Consider the following 18,165-nt stretch of genomic DNA (forward strand, 5'->3'; position numbering starts at 1 on the left):
CTAACATGTTTTATGGATATTTTATCTGCCCATAAATTTCAATGAAGAAGTTCAATTTTTTTGTTTATGCAAGTATTTTGGTAAATTATTCATTTCAGACACAGATCAGCATTTTAAACACAAGATCAGCATTTTAAAGTTGCTAACTGGAGGTGAGAAAATTTGGGCATTGCATGATGCTAAATTACAGATTTTAAGAAAGCAAATTTGTAAGGGAAAAAAATTACTAAAACAGTTAATCAATAAACATTTATTAAGCACCTACTTTTTACCAGCCACAGTGTTAAAGTTGCAAAAACTAAAAATCCTAAGGCTAAAAGTTCTCAATAAAGTCACTGGAATGGATAGAGACAATTATTATCTAATTTAGCATGGTTCAGTATGATTGATCTGATCCTACAAGGAGATGTTATGGGCCAGAACTTGAAACAAGGTACTCAGTGGAATTGAGGAGACACTGGCTAAATCTAATTTAGATTGATTTAATCCTACACCAAATAATGGTTTCCTAGTGATGTAATGATCGGTGTGTACTCAGTGTGCAACATATAAGCAAGAAGCTCTCAGGGCCAAAGGGAACTTTGGGAGATTCAGAGTCAGGATTTAATCAAGACGATTCACAAGTCCGGCAGAACAAAGGAAGACAGAGATGTGGTGGTAGGCTGTCCTGTGGAGAACACTGTGTGTCTTTGGAAATTGAGTCAGGTCTCTCTGACTCAGAATGCAGAGGTGGGTAGAGGGAGAAGGAGGAGGGGGAGAGGCAGTAACACAACCAGAACCACCTATTAAGCAGCCTATGACGAGATTAGAAAAAGCATTGGTGAAGGCAAAAAATGAAGGATTTCTGATTTTATAGACGCATACCCTGTGATTGAAGAGCTTGGTTCTTCAGGTCAAAAAAGGAGAAGATACACTCCTTTTGATTTGGATAAAATTAAGGATTTGAAAAAAGGTTGCCCTCTTTATGGGGGCATTTTATTATCATTTATTAGCATATTATCTTATGCTAAATTTGACTTATGAAATCCTAACCCCTATATATGCATAGGTAATTTTTTACAACATTATCCCTTGTACTCCCTTCTGTTCTGAATTTTCCCCTCCTTTCCTCCACCCCTTCCCCTAGATTGCAGACATTCCCATACATATTAAATATGTTATAGTATATCCTAGTACAATATATATGTGCAGAATTGAATTTTGTTGTTGTTGTTGTTGCAAAGGAAGAATTGGATTCGGAAGGTAAAAATCCGGGGAGATTTTTCCTGGGGAGAAAAACAAAAATTGCTAACAGTTTACATTCATTTTCCAGTGTTTCAGTGTAGCTGATCCTGTCCATTATTGATTAATTGGAATTGGATTAGCTTTTCTTTATGTTGAAGATATCCACTCCCATCAGAATACATCCTCATACAGTATCATTGTTGAAATGTACAATGATCTCCTGGTTCTGCTCATTTCACTCAGCATCAGTTCATGTAAGTCTCTCCAAACCTCTCTGTATTCATCCTGCTGGTCGTTTCTTAAAGAACAATAATATTCCATAACTTTCATATACCATAATTTATCCAACCATTCTCCAATTGATGGACATCCATTCAATTTCCAGTTTCTAGCCACTATGAAAAGGGCTGCCACAAACATTTTGGCACATACAGGGCCCTTTCCATTCTTTAGTATTTCCTTGGAATATAAGCCCAGTAGTAGCACTGCTGGATCAAAGGGTATGCACAATTTGATAACTTTTTTGGGCATAATTCCAGAGATTACCTGTCTTTCAATGGCAATTGATCTATCAGTGACAGTTGGCTCTGGTGTTAGCAAAATAGTAGGTCCCTTCTTCATAAAGGGTCATGCCTTGCCGATGACTTTGGGGTCTAGACTGGAAGCAGAACCACTAATCTAGGTAGTGTTACTCTTTCTGGAGCTCTTGAACTCATGGTCCTGGCCTCTCTCCCCCAGATTCTAAGTTACAATTGAGGTGATAGAGATGATTTGACCTCTATAGACATATATCTCTCCTGCAGCTTAGAATGGGGATCAAACTGTCAACATTTGTTGTTTATTTGTTTGTTTGCATCCTTATATAGCTATCATGGGAGAAAAAAAGAAGACTATAGAATTCTAAATTTACTTAGGGTAAATGTGATTGTGATAACTTTCGTTTATTTAGAAAAGAATGCAGAGGTGCTCCATTGCATTCTCTGCAAAGGAGAATGACCTTGATACTAGAAATGACAACAAAAATGACAGAGTTATTAACCCAAGAGAAATAAGAAAGCTGAGCAGCTCTAGTTGAATTCAAGTAACCTGGCCCAGATGTGACTGCTGAGCCACTTTCAGTGATATTTGAAAGTTAATGAAAAAAAGGGGAAGAATTGATTGGAGATTGGAGAAGGATAAATGTCCCCATCTTCAAATAAATTAAAGGAACAAGATCCACAAACTATATCAATGAGTTTAATTTTGATTCTAGGGAAACTTCTAGAATGGATCTTTAAGAAGGGTAAGGAATAGTTAGGGGGAAAAATAGGGGAAAAAATCTCAAGAAAAAGTCATGGCAGACTATCCTCATTTCTTTTACTGACAGGATTACTATGCTAGTAGATGGGGACAATTTTTTGGATACAGATCATTTCGATTTACAGCAAAGCTTTAGATAATGTATTTCACATTCTTGTAGAGAAGATGGGGAGATAATGATTACATGAAAATATAATCAGATGAATTTAGAACTGATGGAATGGCTGCATTCAAAGTGTATTTATTTATTAATGGATCCGTATTAATATGACAGAAAATCTCCAGGGAAATACCCTAATGATCTTTGTGTAGCCCTACATTAAAAAAATGATCAGTTGTTAAGGGACAGGTCAATTCTCTGAGAACCCCCACAGCTGTGGATCATAACATCTGAAGGAATTTCAGGACAGCCTTTGCTGACACAGGTGTTGCAGACTGGGAATGAGATAAATTGGAGGCAGAGGGAAGAGGAGAAAGGCCAGAGAACAGCAACTGCCTCTCGGTCTCCTTATATCATCTTCTCACAAGAGGAGATCCATTCTGGGTTGGATCTCCAGCAGCCACTGTCAGGTGTCTCCCATGTATCCCAATAGCTTTCCCGTGTATTCCAACAATCAATGACTTGAATAAAAGTATAGATGGTATGCTCATCAGATTTGCTGATGAAATAAAGTGGAAAGCTAACACTAGGGATGACAATGTCAGGAATCAAAAGATATGGACAGGCTCAATCATTGGGATTAATCAAATACGATGAAATTCCTTAGGAATAAATGTGAAAAATTTAACTTGGGTAAACAAATTAGCTTCATTAAGTATAAGATATGTTTAGATTGCAATTGTTCTGAGAAAAATATCTTAAAGGTTTCAGTGAACTACAAATTCAAGATGAGTCAGTGTGCTGTGGAAGCCAAAAAAGAGAATGCATTTTTCATCTATATTGAGTCATGAATTCTAGGAATAGGGAGGCAGTAATCCCACTGTATTTTTCCCTCAGACTCCATCTAGTATATTATGTTTAGTTCTGAGAGCCACAGTTTAAGAAAGATATTGATAAGATGAGAAATATTCCAAGGAAGGTGACCAGGGTGGTGAAGAAATTTGAGTCTATTGTATACAAGGATCAATTGGGAAAATAGGATATGTTAAGCCTAAAGATGAGAAGACTCAGGGCGCATTGGGAGGGGAACTCAACTTGATAGCTGAGTTTAAGTTTACCATATGAAGGAAAGATTGGGTTACTTCTGTTTGGCCCTACATGGCAGAACCAGGAGTAATAATTTAAAACAGCAAAAAAGTAAATTTAAATTAAATGTAAAGAAAAACTTCCTAATAAGTTTTCTTCCTGGAAAGCTCCATTCCATATCTTCTCCACTTGAACCACCTCATGCCAACCAGAATATAGGTATCTTGGGACCACCTGTGCTCATTCTGACTAGTGGATATTCCCTTTATCTTGAAGAATCAAGCCTTCTACCTCCCTTCTTGAACATTTCCACATCATGCAGGTTTCCCTACCTTCTAGTTTCCAGCTCCCTTTAGAAGGACTCCATTAAAATGAAAGTTACATAAAAGTGGAAACTACGATGGATTGCTTGTATCCTTTCACTTAGTGAAGAAGCTGGTATTTTTATGTGCTTTAAAGATACTCTGTGTATCTAAGAATTAGAACTTTTCAAATTGGAATTAATTCTGAAGAGAGGTAGTGCTTTCTTCTTCCTGTAAAATCTTCAAGCTGAAGCTAGACAACCATGGGTAAGAGTATGTTCGAGTAGAGAATATTTTCATGTATGACTTGGATAAATTAGTTGCTGATGTCTTGGGCAATCTAGAATTATTCAGACCCTCATCATCTCTTTCCTGGACTTAATGCAACATAGAACTAACAAAGTGTACTCCTCAAAGTAGAGGTCTGACTACTCTCTAGCTCAACAGTCTTCTGCAGTTTTCTATTGCTTGGAAGATAAATACTTTATACTTAAAGTCTTTAATAGTCTGGACCTAGTTTCTCTTTCCGAGTTAATTACACATTACTCTCCTTCACATATTCTATCTCCCAAAAAAACTAGTCTACTTGCTTTTCCTCATAATTAATATTCAATCTCTTATATTAATACTTGCTAAGCAAAATCAATGCAACAGAGTAGATATATAATTTATAGCAGAAAATAAATGTAATAACCTTGTATTTAGCAAGTATAAAGACTTAAGATTTTGGGATAAGAACCTAATATTATAAAGACCAAAATTCAAATCCTGCCTTAGACATTAAATAACAAGGAAAATACAGACAAATCAGTCACCCTCTGTCAGATTCAACTTTCTCATTTGTAAATTGAGAATGACAATAGCACTTAATTTCCAAGGTTATTGTAAAGATAAAGTGAGCTCATGCATAGAGAGCACTTTGCAAATCTGAGTATAATAAATGTTGACTTTTTAAATGTTTTATTATTATATGATTTTAAAAAGCATATCAAAATTATTCCTCTGTCCCCAAATATCTATCTCCTCATCACTCTCCTCTGTTATTGATGCCTAAAGATTAGTGATTCCTCCTGTTAAGTTGTTACCATCTACCCTACACCAAAATTCAAATGTTCTTAGCATTCTTAATATTGCAATATCTGTTATCAATACTAGATTTTTTATAACATGGCAGTTATGGAGTAGATGAGAGACTAGAATATTGGGTAATTAGCTCTAAAATTCAAGGAGACATTGTATATAAAAGAAAAAGGAGGGGCAACTAGGTGGTTCAGTAGATAGAACACCAGCCCTCAAATCAGGAGTTCAAATCTGGTCTCAGCCACTTCCTAGCTGTGTGACCCTGGGCAAGTCACTTAACCCCAATTGCCTCAGCAAAAGAGAGAGAGAGAGAGAGAGAGAGAGAGAGAGAGAGAGAGAGAGAGAGAGAGAGAGGAAGATTTTTTAGAACATAAGCAAATCATTCAAGGAGGAGACAAAATAGTTATCTGTTTTCAAATTTTGCTTAAATCCAATTCTAGAGCAACTAAGGTACTTCCCAACAACAAAATATGGGGGGGGGGGGGGCAGCTAGGTGGCGCAGTGGATAGAGCACCAGCCTTGAATTCAGGAGGACCCGAGTTCAAATCTGGTCTCAAACACTTAACATTTCCTAGCTGTGTGACCCTGGGCAAGTCACTTAACCCCAGCCTCCAAAAAAAAAAAAAAAAAAGAAACAAAAGAAAAAGAAACAAAATATGGGAAACTATGTTCTCTTGGCAGATTCTGCAAAGAAATTGATCTATAGTACATTTTATATATATATATATATATATATATATATATATATATATATATATATATATATATATATATATATATCTTCCTTATTGATTTTCTAGAGAATACTGAATTTTTTTTGTTTTACCTGATTCATCAGTTGCTTTTCCTTCTAGTTGTAAGAATACTTCATTCAAAGTTGTCACAGAAACACCGTAATTCACAATACCTTGGTCAGAACAGTTATCCAGATCAGTGTAGAGGTCTAAAGAATTACAAATTTAAAAAACTAAAATTAATTATTGTGTGATAATAAACACTACTCTTTTCAAAAATATATATAAGGGGGCAGCTAGGTCGTGCAGTGAAGAGAGCACTAGCTCTGAAGTCAGGCAGACCTGAGTACAAATCTGGTCTCATACACTTAACACTTCCTAGCTGTGTGACCCTGGGCAAGTCACTTAACCCCGATAGCCTCAGCAATATATATATATATATATGTATATAAGCTTTATGTATATATGTATATATATATACATATATATATAATAGGACAATTTGAGTAACTTTTGTGATAGTTTGAACATGTAAAAGCATTCATTCAATGAAAATTTTTCACATGAAGTAGTTGTATCCTTCAAATCATCTGTGTCATTGTCAATTTCTGTCAAATATTCAGACATTAAACATTTATTTTCTCCCTTGAAGAAATTGTTTCTCATTTTAAATCCATTTTAGATTTCATTTAAATGTATTTTAACAGTTAAGTAGCATTATGTTCAATTAGTCTAAATAGAAATAAGCTATTTGCACCTTTCCTTAATTGTTTTCAGGAAGGAATTCTATGTTAAAAGAGAGGAAGAATTGTTTGAGTGTTTGCTGGAAAATGTCTATTATGTAAAAACAAAATATAAAAATTAATTTTAAAATTTGTCATGCAAAGCCAGAAATGTTCTAAGATTAAACTCAAATAAAAAAAAAAAACATTTCTGTAGAACAGAGGTATTAGTTTAATGACAATTGTTAGGCATATATAACAAACTAATTATAAGCAACTTAAATTTTTAACATCAAAAGGGAAAAATAATATCTTCATTAAGTGGAGAAAAATGTCTGTGTGGATAAGGATAATAATAATTTTAAAAAGCATGCAGAGTATACAAAGCTGTGATCATCCATTTTCTTTAAGCTTCCCTGAACAGAAATTTAGGGAAAATAACCTAAAGTTTTTCCTAGAATTGTCATGAAGTAGTCCCTAGGACAGCCCTCAAAGATAAAAGTATTAAAAAAAAAACTGAAAGTGAACATTAATTTCGATAATGAGAAATTAATTAGTTTCCATTTACTAGGAAAGTTTGCATAACAATTGGGTATTAAGGTCTTACAGGTCAAAGGAAACATTAAATTACTTTCTTTAAATTAATGTAAGCAAAGGGATTAAGATTCATCAGTGGCTAAAGTTGATTTTACTTACATTTACCTTATATTAATGACAAAAATGACTATAAGTTTAGGATATAATAGTTGTAGTTAAGGCTTGGTAACTTTTAAATTTTGCTCTAAATTGTCTATCACATTTAAAATTTGCTAATTAATATTTAGCTATTATTTGTGCTTTGATCTTCTAATAAAGAGTTCTATTCTCCAAGTAAAAGTATAATTAAGTATGGAAGTATGCTAATATTGTTTTCTCAGTTAAATCAAGGCCCTTCAAACTTAGTATGGCATTGTGCATATAGTACAAGGCTTGAGTTCCAATTCTGCTTCTGTCTCTTGCTAGCTGTGAGATCCTAGGCAAGCTATTTAAATTCCATTGACCTCCAACTCAGAAGGACTTATCTCCTGTTATAGATGACTTGTAATCTGTGAAGGTAAAAAGAATCTTTCACACTGCCAAAATTGCTTTTTCACATATGATCCTTTACATTTATTTATATAACTATACCTATGAGAATCTTTAGTATTTGCCCATGCTCCTATTCTCACCTAGTGCCAGATTGTTTGAATTTCAGGCACTGTAATTGTAGTAAATAATCAGTTTTATGTATCTTGTAACCCCGACCTATAAAATGTCAGTAAAATTAGATGAAAATTAATATTATTTTCTGATTTTCATTGCTCTCTTAATTACCTGGAAATTTATTGGTCCTTTCCAAAGGTAATATATACACCAGTTTTTCGTCACTCTCTGCTGCCAGTTTGGCATCGGGGATGTGATGTTTGACTAGAGATGTTATTCTTTCTGGATCACACGTTTCATTCCTATGCAAACTGATGGGAAGGAAGACACAAAATATATATATATATATGTCATTAGAAGTTTCTTCAATGTTATCACTATTAAAAAGCAGTTATTGAGCACTTTTAATGAACTGAATTGAATGTATAATACACATATAATATTTTACTAAGTATTCAAGACTACAAAGAAAATAGAAAATATAATTTTTGTTTGGAATAAGCTTATCATTCATTGGCACATTCATTGGCAATGTACTTACACCTATGTAGGTCTTCCATTAATTGCCCTCTAAGATCTTGCAGAAAAATTCTAGTCCTTTTTCTATTGTATAGATTTTGAAATATTTGAAGACAACTATTATAGTTCTTTTTTGTTGTCTTCTGCTCAAACATTTTTATTTAGCTTCAAAAAATCCTAATATGATATGATTTCAAGTTAATACCCCTTCTCTAGAATGTCAGGTCTAAAATGTAGCACCTAAAATGAACAAAATAGTTCAAATATTATCTGACTAGGACAGAGAAATGTAGGATAATCACTTCTCTAATCATGAATTATATCACAATCTCAATGTGATATAAGAACAAATTATATTTTCATTCTCTTATCCTTATCCACTTCAGATCTGTACAAATTTATATGCCATATCTATTACTTCCACAAAATAGATGAAAGACTTTGTAAAAGTCTTTGTTAATATCTAGATATCTATTGACTTCCTTTCATCTAATAACTATATTTTTTCAAAAGGAAAGTTTTAAAAATGACATGACCGATTTGCTATTTATGATCACTAATCGTTACTTGAATAATATATTTTGGATTTTTTTAAAAAAAACTAAAACCAAATTCAATGGCCTATGAATCATTTAATTTTCTCCAAAATTGAAATCTTCTAATTCCTTTTCCCATTCTCTAGACTTTTTCAAAAGTCACTGACAATGGATAAAAAAAAATTTTTTTCAATATAATGGGAACTCATCCAAGGCAGGTAGGTGTTCTCTAACTATTTCCCAATTTATCATGGAATTATCTGGGCAGTGAAGTGAAACAGGCAAAGTGTTGAATTTAGAGTTAGGAAGACCTGAATTTATATTCCACTTCAAACACTTACTAGTTGTAAGTGACTAGTGACAGGGGAAAGCCATTTAAATGCCTTCAACTCCAGTTTCCTTATCTGTAAAATTATTATAATAGAACCTAACTGAAGCTATGAAGATAACATTATCTTAGATATCTATTCCTTATTTTCATTCTGACCTTTTATGACCAAACATCATTCTCCTTGGAGGAGAAAATAATAAATAGGAATTGAACCTAGCATACTCATTCATCTCTCCCTAAATCCTTAAAAATAAGCAGAAGCTGAATCAGCCCAGCCAATGGATTAAACAACTGGGATTGGGGGCCAATGTGTATTATTTCCTTAAGAAAAGGAGCCTGGATCCAACTAGAACCAGTCCTGAAATCCCAGTTGTGAAACCAGGGTTAGAACAAAGAGCAATAGTTGTAAAAAGTAAATCCTGCAATGTAGGAAAAGACTGAGATAGTATTATGGTCAAGCACAGAAGGCTAAACACACTAGTAAAGGAGAAGTCAAAAAAATGAGGTGTAAGAGAATAATGGGGGGATTAAATTCACCAAATATTTCAAAAGGAAAAAATTTCAATTTAAAAACTAGATAATAATTAGACAAATAAACATAAAAGATGCAAAAGTTAGAAGAGAAATTGGATATCAAAATATTCAACAATTGTAAATTCTTTTTAAAAAATTATTGTCACAAAAGAAATTGAGCCAACACCTGATGAAACACAAAACCCTATGTATTTCCAAAAGCTCATGGAAATGTAAAAGGATGTTTCAAAATTATTTTAACATAAATTAGAATCTTTAGAGAAGCTAAAAGGGATCGAATAACAGAATTTATGATCTGAATGATAAAAAATTTAATTGAAAAACCTGAACCCATAAGGACAAGTTTTCCAAAGATATAAAAAAGAGAACAAGAGATTGAGATACATGCTAAAGTAAAAGACAGTCTGGAAGAAGAGAAACAAAAAGCAATCATATTTAAAAAGTATACATGATTTCTGTGTAAACAAAAAGCCTCAATCTAGAAATACAATTTGTAGAAGTAACTTAAGAATTGTAGATCTCCCCAAAGACCAGGGTCAGTCAAATATCTGAAATACAAGAAATAAGAAAACTGCCTAGAATTTCTGAAGAAAACAAAGCACTGATTGCAAGAATACACAGATTATCTCCAGAAAAAAATAAAATATGTACACTCAAAACTCTAAGACATAATATTGATAAAATTAGAGTCCCAGGACAAACAACAAATTCTGTAAGTGACCAGTAGAAAGGAATTTAAATATAAAGGAAAGGAAATTTGATTATCATAATACTATTCTCTACGCTCTATAAACTATAGAAGAGAATAGAATGATGTATTTCAAAAAGCAAAGAAGCTCAAGATGCAACTTCAAATAATATACCCTGAAAATATAAGCTTATAAAGAAAAAATATGATCATTTGTGAGGAAAAACTCAGATGTGGTCAGATTATTCAACTTGTAAATACTCTCCAAAAAAAAAAACAGAAAAACTACCAATATAAACTACTACACATCTATATATCTAAAATATATAAGTTCAAGAAATAAAATAAATTATCCCCATTCCTTGAAACCATTAAAAGAAAAACTGGAAAGTTAAAGACTCACATATATATATATATATATATATATATATATATATATATATATATATATATATGAATTATTAAAGGGATGAAGATGAAGTCAGAATTTAAAGAAGAAAAAGGGACAGTGGGGAGGAACAAGCCTAAAGTACCATGGACTAAACTATCATAAACTATGACCACCACATATAGATAAATATGTTTTGGTGGCATTCAATTGCAAAGTGGAAGGGAAAGGGAGAGTAGAGGATAGAGGAAAATGTATAAAGCATCCTAATGAAGTTCATGGCTAAACAACATAAATAAAATAATTCCTATAAGTCTCATAGTAAGAATAGGGGGCAAGAGGAGAATGAGTGAGATGACAAAAAGAAAGATTGAAACAAGAAGAAAGAAAAGATCTCAACTATTTGGATAAAGAAGATCCCACTGAAGAGCATTTCCATAGAAGCAGACATATTCTGTAATGAGAAATACAAACCTCATAAGGGATTTAATCTGCAGGGAGTTGGTACACAGGGACACCACTTCTGAGAAGGTTGTGCGTCCAAAAACAATACCCTATTGCAAAATGACAATCAAAGTTGTTGGGGACAATCAGTAACCAGAAGGATAGGAACAGCATACACCCCCCAAAAAGAGGTGCAGGACACATGGGAAAGAAAATGAATATGAAGAAGGGATTAGACCATGCAATTTGGGACACATGGAAATTTCTACCATGGGGAAATTCTTGTATCATTATTATCTCCCTGATAAATTGATATTTTTTTTTAAAGTAAAGCATAAAGGAAAGAAGCAGTCAATGGGCATAATATAAGTTAAACCAGAAGAAATAAAAAAAAAAATAACTCTCAAAACAATGCCAAAAAACTGAAAATATAAAACAAAGGATTACCTTTCAAAATATAGTAAAATATCCTAAAAGAATACCAAAAGAGGTCTTAAAATTGAGAAAAAGAAACTCACTAAGAACCAAAGGGGAAAAAAATCATGTTTCTGATGCATTTATAGGAGAATTCTATTAATCTTTTAAAGAATGATTAATTCCAAAATCTAAAATTCCAAGAACACTATAATGGACTTTTTTACTGAGATAAGTATAATTCTAACGTGTAAATCAGAGAAGAATAAAGCAAAGAAAGAGAACTATAAGTGAGTGTCATTCTTTTGAAGATTACAGCAATTTATTCAAGAAATTATTCATTATACACAAGTTGCATTTGTACCAGTGATATATCAGGTTTTTTTTTCAACTTTAAAGAAAAAATCAACATAATTATTAAAACAAAAATATTTCTAAATTACATGATATGTCAGTGAACACATGAAAAGCCTTTAGTAATGCATAATATTCACTTTTTAAAAAAATCTATATAGCATAGGTGTATTTATATCCTTTTTTGATGCCATAAAAAGAATCCATCTTTAACCCAAAGTAACCACATATAAATAGGTATTCACCAGATATTTTGCAGATAAATATAGAAGTAAATCAAGGATATTCCATTCACCCAGTGATTATTTCTTGTAGTTCTAGAAATGCTAGCAATAGCAATAATACAAAAGAAATTATGGGCATGAAGTAAAACAAAGAGCAGATAACTTAGGCAGTTTGCTTATAACTTGATGGCTTAATTAAAAAGAACCTAATGTAATTTATGCCTTCAATAAAGTTAGGCTACAAAATAAACTTGTAACGCTAGCATTACTTCTGTATTTTATACATTTCTATATAACAACAAAATCTGAATCAATAATAGAGAAATCCCACTTAAAATAACTACAAATTCATATAATTTGTGGGTGAATATACTAAAAATACATTCAATACTCTCATAGATTCAATTACAAAATATTCTTTAAAAAATAAATAACTTGAAAATGAATGTGTCAAAATTAATAAGAACAAACTTGGTCCCAAAAAAGAGATATGCAAAGACATCTCCCCCATTCCTTTGTAGAGGAGGGGAAGACTAGGAGTATGAAAAATTTAATATAATGTCAGAGGTTTTTGGTAACATATTGATTGCCTTTTGCCCTTTTCTTTCTCTATCTTTTAAAAAGTATTATAAGGGATGGCTTTGGAAGCACAAGGTAAAATACAGAGGAGAAATTTAGCTGATTGAAACATTGAAGATATCAATACAATCTATTAAAAAAAACCTATGTATTTAATGGTTCAAAAAGAGACCCTAAATTCTAGTTTACATCTTTTTAAAAATCCATCAAATACATATCTTATATATGATTATATGAGATTTGAACCCACAGTTCCCATTAGCATTGTACCTTAAATGATATCCAATCCCCCATTTCCTCTTGAGAAACAATGAAGAGCCTGCACACTTCAATCTCCCACTGGATATAAATACTTTCCGATCTAAGGAAAAAGAAGCAAATGAGATCTAGTTGAGGGGTTCTTTTGATCCATGGATTAGTCCAAAGGTCCAGAAATAACTGTCCCTCTACATTAACACATTGATTAGTTCAAAGTTTAAAACATAGAGCACAATCTTGACTGTTAAATTAAGGTGAAAAATTCTAAATTCTATCCTTCTGACCATTTGGGTCACAACACTTTTTTTTATAAATAGTTTTTATTTACCAGATATATGCAATTGACAATTGCCAAACCTTTTGTTCTAATTTTTCCCCTCGTCCCCCCCACCCAGATAGTAGGTTGACCAATACATGTTAAATATGCACAACACTTTTTGAGAAAACAATTCAACCTTTCCCTGCTTTCTTTTTTGGATATTTGTGAAATATCTTCATTTTTCAACTGAACATGTCTTAATCTAGATGCCTCAAAATGTTTTCTCTCCAACTTAAAAAGTAGGAGTCAAAATTCTTCACTAGTGAGAGCCAAGTCTCCTTGTTTGTAAAAATTACAGGTAGGTAGGGTAGGTAGGTAGGTAGGTAGGTAGGTAGGTAGGTAGGTAGGTAGGGTAAGTAGGTAGGTAGATAGATAGATAGATAGATAGATAGATAGATAGATAGATAGATAGATAGATAGATAGATAGATAGAACTGAAAACATAAATAGAATGGAAATGACTCCTTTGTTCTATTTCACTCTGATTTCTAATATAGACAGAGGCTTATATAACATCTGTCATTCCTTGACCCATTCAATTTCTGATTATAATAGTGAAAGAAAACCAAGACTTGCCAGCAAGTAGATCAGCCTCATCCATGAATTGGGTACTGAAAAGGATTACATGATTGGATTTCCTTTCCTTTAAAAGATTCCAAATTTGATGCCTTGAAAAGGGGTCCAATCCAGCAGTTGGTTCATCCAATAGTAAGACCTGCCAAGGAAAAATACATGTAGAAGGATCTTCATGTAAACATTTAAATTAAGTTTTACATGTGTTAAATGTCAATAGCTCCATGCTTACATCACTGTGCTTTTCATTGATTGTGCAAGTTCTTTCAGAAAACAATCCTTAAAATGTATTTTTTAAGCTTAATATCAGTCCTCAGATATTTCCTAGCTTAGAACTTAAAAACTATACATTTGATCTTGGTATTTATTCCATCTTTGATTTTTTCTAATCATACATGGAAAAAACCCCAATAACCATGAATCATTTCTAATTGTAATGTACTTCAAGTGCATCAGTCTCAATCATTTGAAAGTCTGGTGCCACTTACCATAGGATCTCCTAAAATGGCTATCCCAAAAGATAGCTTTCTTTTTTGTCCACCACTTAAGTTTATTGCAAGGGTGTCTTGGATATTTTTCATTTCCAGTTGTGTTAAAATTTGCTGTACCTATCCAAGAGAGGACATTAAATTCAAAAACAGAAAATGTTTTAGGTGAACAACTTTTTATTTACTATTCATTATTTTTAAGGAACTTTCCTAGGACTTCTCTTTCTAAACTTTCTACATTTAATATCTTTTAAAAGACAGAACAGAAATAAATCAAGAATAAGGATACGTCTAGTCAAATTTCTCATCCTCATCCTCATGTACCTCTTGCTCCACCTTCTGTGGATGAATCCCTTTTATTTTAGCAAATAGTCTGAGATTTTCTCTTGCAGTAAGAAAGTCAAGTTGAATATTGCCTTGTGGGCAAACACCAATGATCTTCCTTATTTTTTCCAAGTCAGTCATTTCAGAGAGCTTATTATTATAGATGGTAGCTGAACCTAAAAATACAAATTAAAACAAGTTAATATTTAGGTTATAATGTACTAGATAAAGTTTATTCAATTATCATAGATTGTAATGTAACCTAAAATCAGAAGTTTGGATGACAAAATAGTTTGCCTTACTTTTCTTCATACTTTTGTTTAGATTATAATCCAAATGAAAATCATGTGTCAATTTCCAAAATATATTAGATAATTAATGGAATATTTAAATAATAGGTTTTTAAATATTAATTATTTTACAAATACTGATGATTACATCATTAACAATACAAAACAATATACAAATGATAATTTTTATAAAAACACCCGCTTCCTAAGAAAACTATCTTCATTAAATTATTAAATAAACATTTTTTCTAATCAAAGTTTGCATAATTAGTAAAATTACAGTTTAGAGAAATGTCTAATATATTCTACTATATTTATACTTTGGGAGAATGCTATCTACTGACTCTAGCATGAATTTTGATTTGTCAATCAATCTGCTTTTGGGAAATGATTCTCTTACCTTCTGTTGGAACAGACAATCCACTAAGAATGTTTAACAATGTTGATTTCCCAGCTCCACTGTGACCAAGTATTGCAGTGATTTGGCCTTCATAGATATCCAGTAGTAAACCTCAAATTAAAATAGAAAGGTGTTAAAATAGGCATAGAATTCTGTGACTTCCAGGCCACTAGACATGGCTTGAGCATAGTGGAGAATGGAAGGGTGGGAAGGGCAAGGGAGTACTGTGAAAGAAGAAAGAGATAAAGGAATTTGTAATAAGACAAACATTTCTCTAATATTCTCTCTTTTTTTGTAGCACTCATCCCAGGCAGTATGCATGGCCCTGAACTGAGTTCCTTTGGTGTGCTTAACATCAAAGAACTTTAGATAGCACAGAAATCCTTTGGATCCCTAAAGAGCCAGCAGAAAGAAAAAGGCTATATCAGAGAGAACCATTGAGTCAAGAAGAATTGCTCACTCAGTAGACTTTCACAGGAAACAACTTCTATTCTCAATCTCTTCTTTCTCTTTACTATTTAGAGGCCTTGGATCTCTTTTAGATTTTGTGTGGGGCAGATGGTTCTCTCTTTTCCTGGAAGCTATAGCAGCTGCTTAAACATGACTATTACAAAATTACCCACCTGATCCATAAATACCTCATCTATTTTGTTTCTTTTACCAGCATAAAGGTGACCAAATAGTAATCCTGAGGTGTATGTATATATATATATATATGTATATATATACACATATATATGCACATACATATGTATATGTATATATATATATGTGTGTATGTATATGTATGTATGTATATATATGTATGTACATATATATGTATATGTGTATTATATATATATATATGTATGTATATGTTATCTGTTTGAGGGGTTGGAAGATCATAACTCCCACAGTCAGGGAATTGTATGTATGTATGTATATGTTATCTGTTTGAGGGGTTGGAAGATCATAACTCCCACAGTCAGGGAATTGATGGACAGTTAGGGAAGTTTTCTATAACTACTTTTATCTTGTAGGAGATGACCACTGACAAGAGCAAGTAATATAGCTGCTTGTTAGAAGATATAAACTTTGAAGGTGTTGTTTGGATAGGGCAGAAGGAAGAAAAAGATGAAATGGTTGTTTAGCAATACCTCAAAACGTTTCATATTTTAATATTTGAGCTCTAAACCTAAAGGTAGGAAGACTGGTATTCACATCTTCCCTCAGATGCTTGCTACATCTCAGTTTTCTTATTAAAATAGGGGAAATAGTTCCTTCAACTTCAAGGGTTATTGTGAATATATAATGGTATAAGGTTTGTAATGGAATTCTGAATCTTAAAGCATTATTTAAATGCTAGCCACTGTTATTTTGATAATAATTTTTTTAAAATGATGCTTTGTCAATGTATACTTAGTTGTCTCATATTTTAAGTGTATCTTCTGTGAGAAGAAACCAATTTATTATTCAGTCATTGTCATGTTTGATTTTTTTGTGAATCTATGTACCGAAGCATGTCAGGCTCTTCTGTCCTCCATTATCTATCAAAATGTGTTCAAGGATGCAGCTAGGTGGCGCAGTGGATAGAGCACCAGCCTTGAATTCAGGAGAAGCTGAATTCAAATATGATCTCAGACACTTAACACTTCCTAGCTGTGTGACCCTGGGCAAGTCACTTAACCCCAATTGCCTCAGCAAAAAAAAAAAAATCTGTTCAAGTTTAAGTCCATTGTTTCTATAACACTATCTATCCATCTTATCCTCTACTCTGCCTTTTTCCTTTTGCCTTCAAATTTTTTCAAGTGAGTCTTTTACCTGATTTCTGCTTTTCATTATTTAATGAGCCAAAATTAAGTTTCAATTGCCCCATATTTAATCTATATTGTACATTGAATACCTTTGTACTCCTTTTTTAGTATGACCTTGACATAAGCCAAATATAGATTTTAAGTGATATTCCCCAAGACTCTGGTATAAAGGTATAAATAACTAGAATTTAGATGTAAGGACTAAGACAAGAAAAAGATCCTGACCCCTGTCTTTAAAGGTGAGGCTCCCACAACACTGATCCCAGAACCCATCTGAGCCTGGAATCAGGATAGCAAAGTAGCCCTAGACTCATTGGTCCAGTCCCAATGCATAGTGACAATGATATAAATGTATTTGGACAAGTTAAACTTGAGAGATCCTATCATTTTACTTTTAAAATTTTAAACATATCATTACTATCTTCATTTCTTTAGAATCTCTCACATGAACTTCTTAATCCATATTCAATCAGTTTCCATTCTTCCAGTCCCCACTTAAATTCATCTTATAGAAACAGCTGCCAAACTAATATTCCTAAAATAGAGGACTGATCATGTCACTCCCCTGCTCAAAAATCTTACACCTTACTCCCCTATTCATACTCTTTGATCCAGGGACACTGACCTCTTGACAGTTGTGAAAGCAAGATACTTCATCTCTTGGTTCTATCTATTCTTCATACCTCCCTTCTCCATTCTAATTCTTGACTTCCCTGGCTTTCTTTGAGTCCAGAAAGGCTTGCCCAAATCTTCTTAATTCTATTGGCTTTGCCATTATTCATTTCCTAATTATCCCATATCTATTTTGCTTTGTATTTTTTGGTCTGTATGTTGCTCCCTCTCCCCCATTAGACTAAGCTCCTTGAAAACAGAGAATACCTTTTGCCTTTTTTTATATCTCTGGTGTTTAGCACAGTGCCTGACATATAGTGGGTATTTAGTAAATATTTATTAAATTAAGTTCCATGTTGCCCTTAGGA

General features: G+C 32.8%; 1 protein-coding gene across 5 annotated transcripts in view; it reads right to left on the reverse strand.

The window, feature by feature from the left end:
* LOC141538799 (ATP-binding cassette sub-family A member 10-like) overlaps nt 1-18,165 on the reverse strand; it is a 118,606-nt gene that overhangs the window by 44,527 nt on the left and 55,914 nt on the right. For all 5 annotated transcript variants that reach the window (XM_074260617.1, XM_074260616.1, XM_074260619.1 and 2 more), the window contains 7 exons: nt 15,393-15,503; nt 14,703-14,878; nt 14,379-14,498; nt 13,894-14,032; nt 13,011-13,101; nt 7,901-8,040; nt 5,918-6,034 (listed from right to left, as the gene is read on the reverse strand). In XM_074260617.1, the coding sequence (XP_074116718.1) occupies nt 5,918-6,034; nt 7,901-8,040; nt 13,011-13,101; nt 13,894-14,032; nt 14,379-14,498; nt 14,703-14,878; nt 15,393-15,503 (894 nt within the window). The remainder of the gene's footprint in view (nt 1-5,917; nt 6,035-7,900; nt 8,041-13,010; nt 13,102-13,893; nt 14,033-14,378; nt 14,499-14,702; nt 14,879-15,392; nt 15,504-18,165) is intronic.

This window comes from Sminthopsis crassicaudata, chromosome 4 (genome assembly GCF_048593235.1).
Source record: "Sminthopsis crassicaudata isolate SCR6 chromosome 4, ASM4859323v1, whole genome shotgun sequence".
Lineage (NCBI taxonomy): Eukaryota > Metazoa > Chordata > Mammalia > Dasyuromorphia > Dasyuridae > Sminthopsis > Sminthopsis crassicaudata.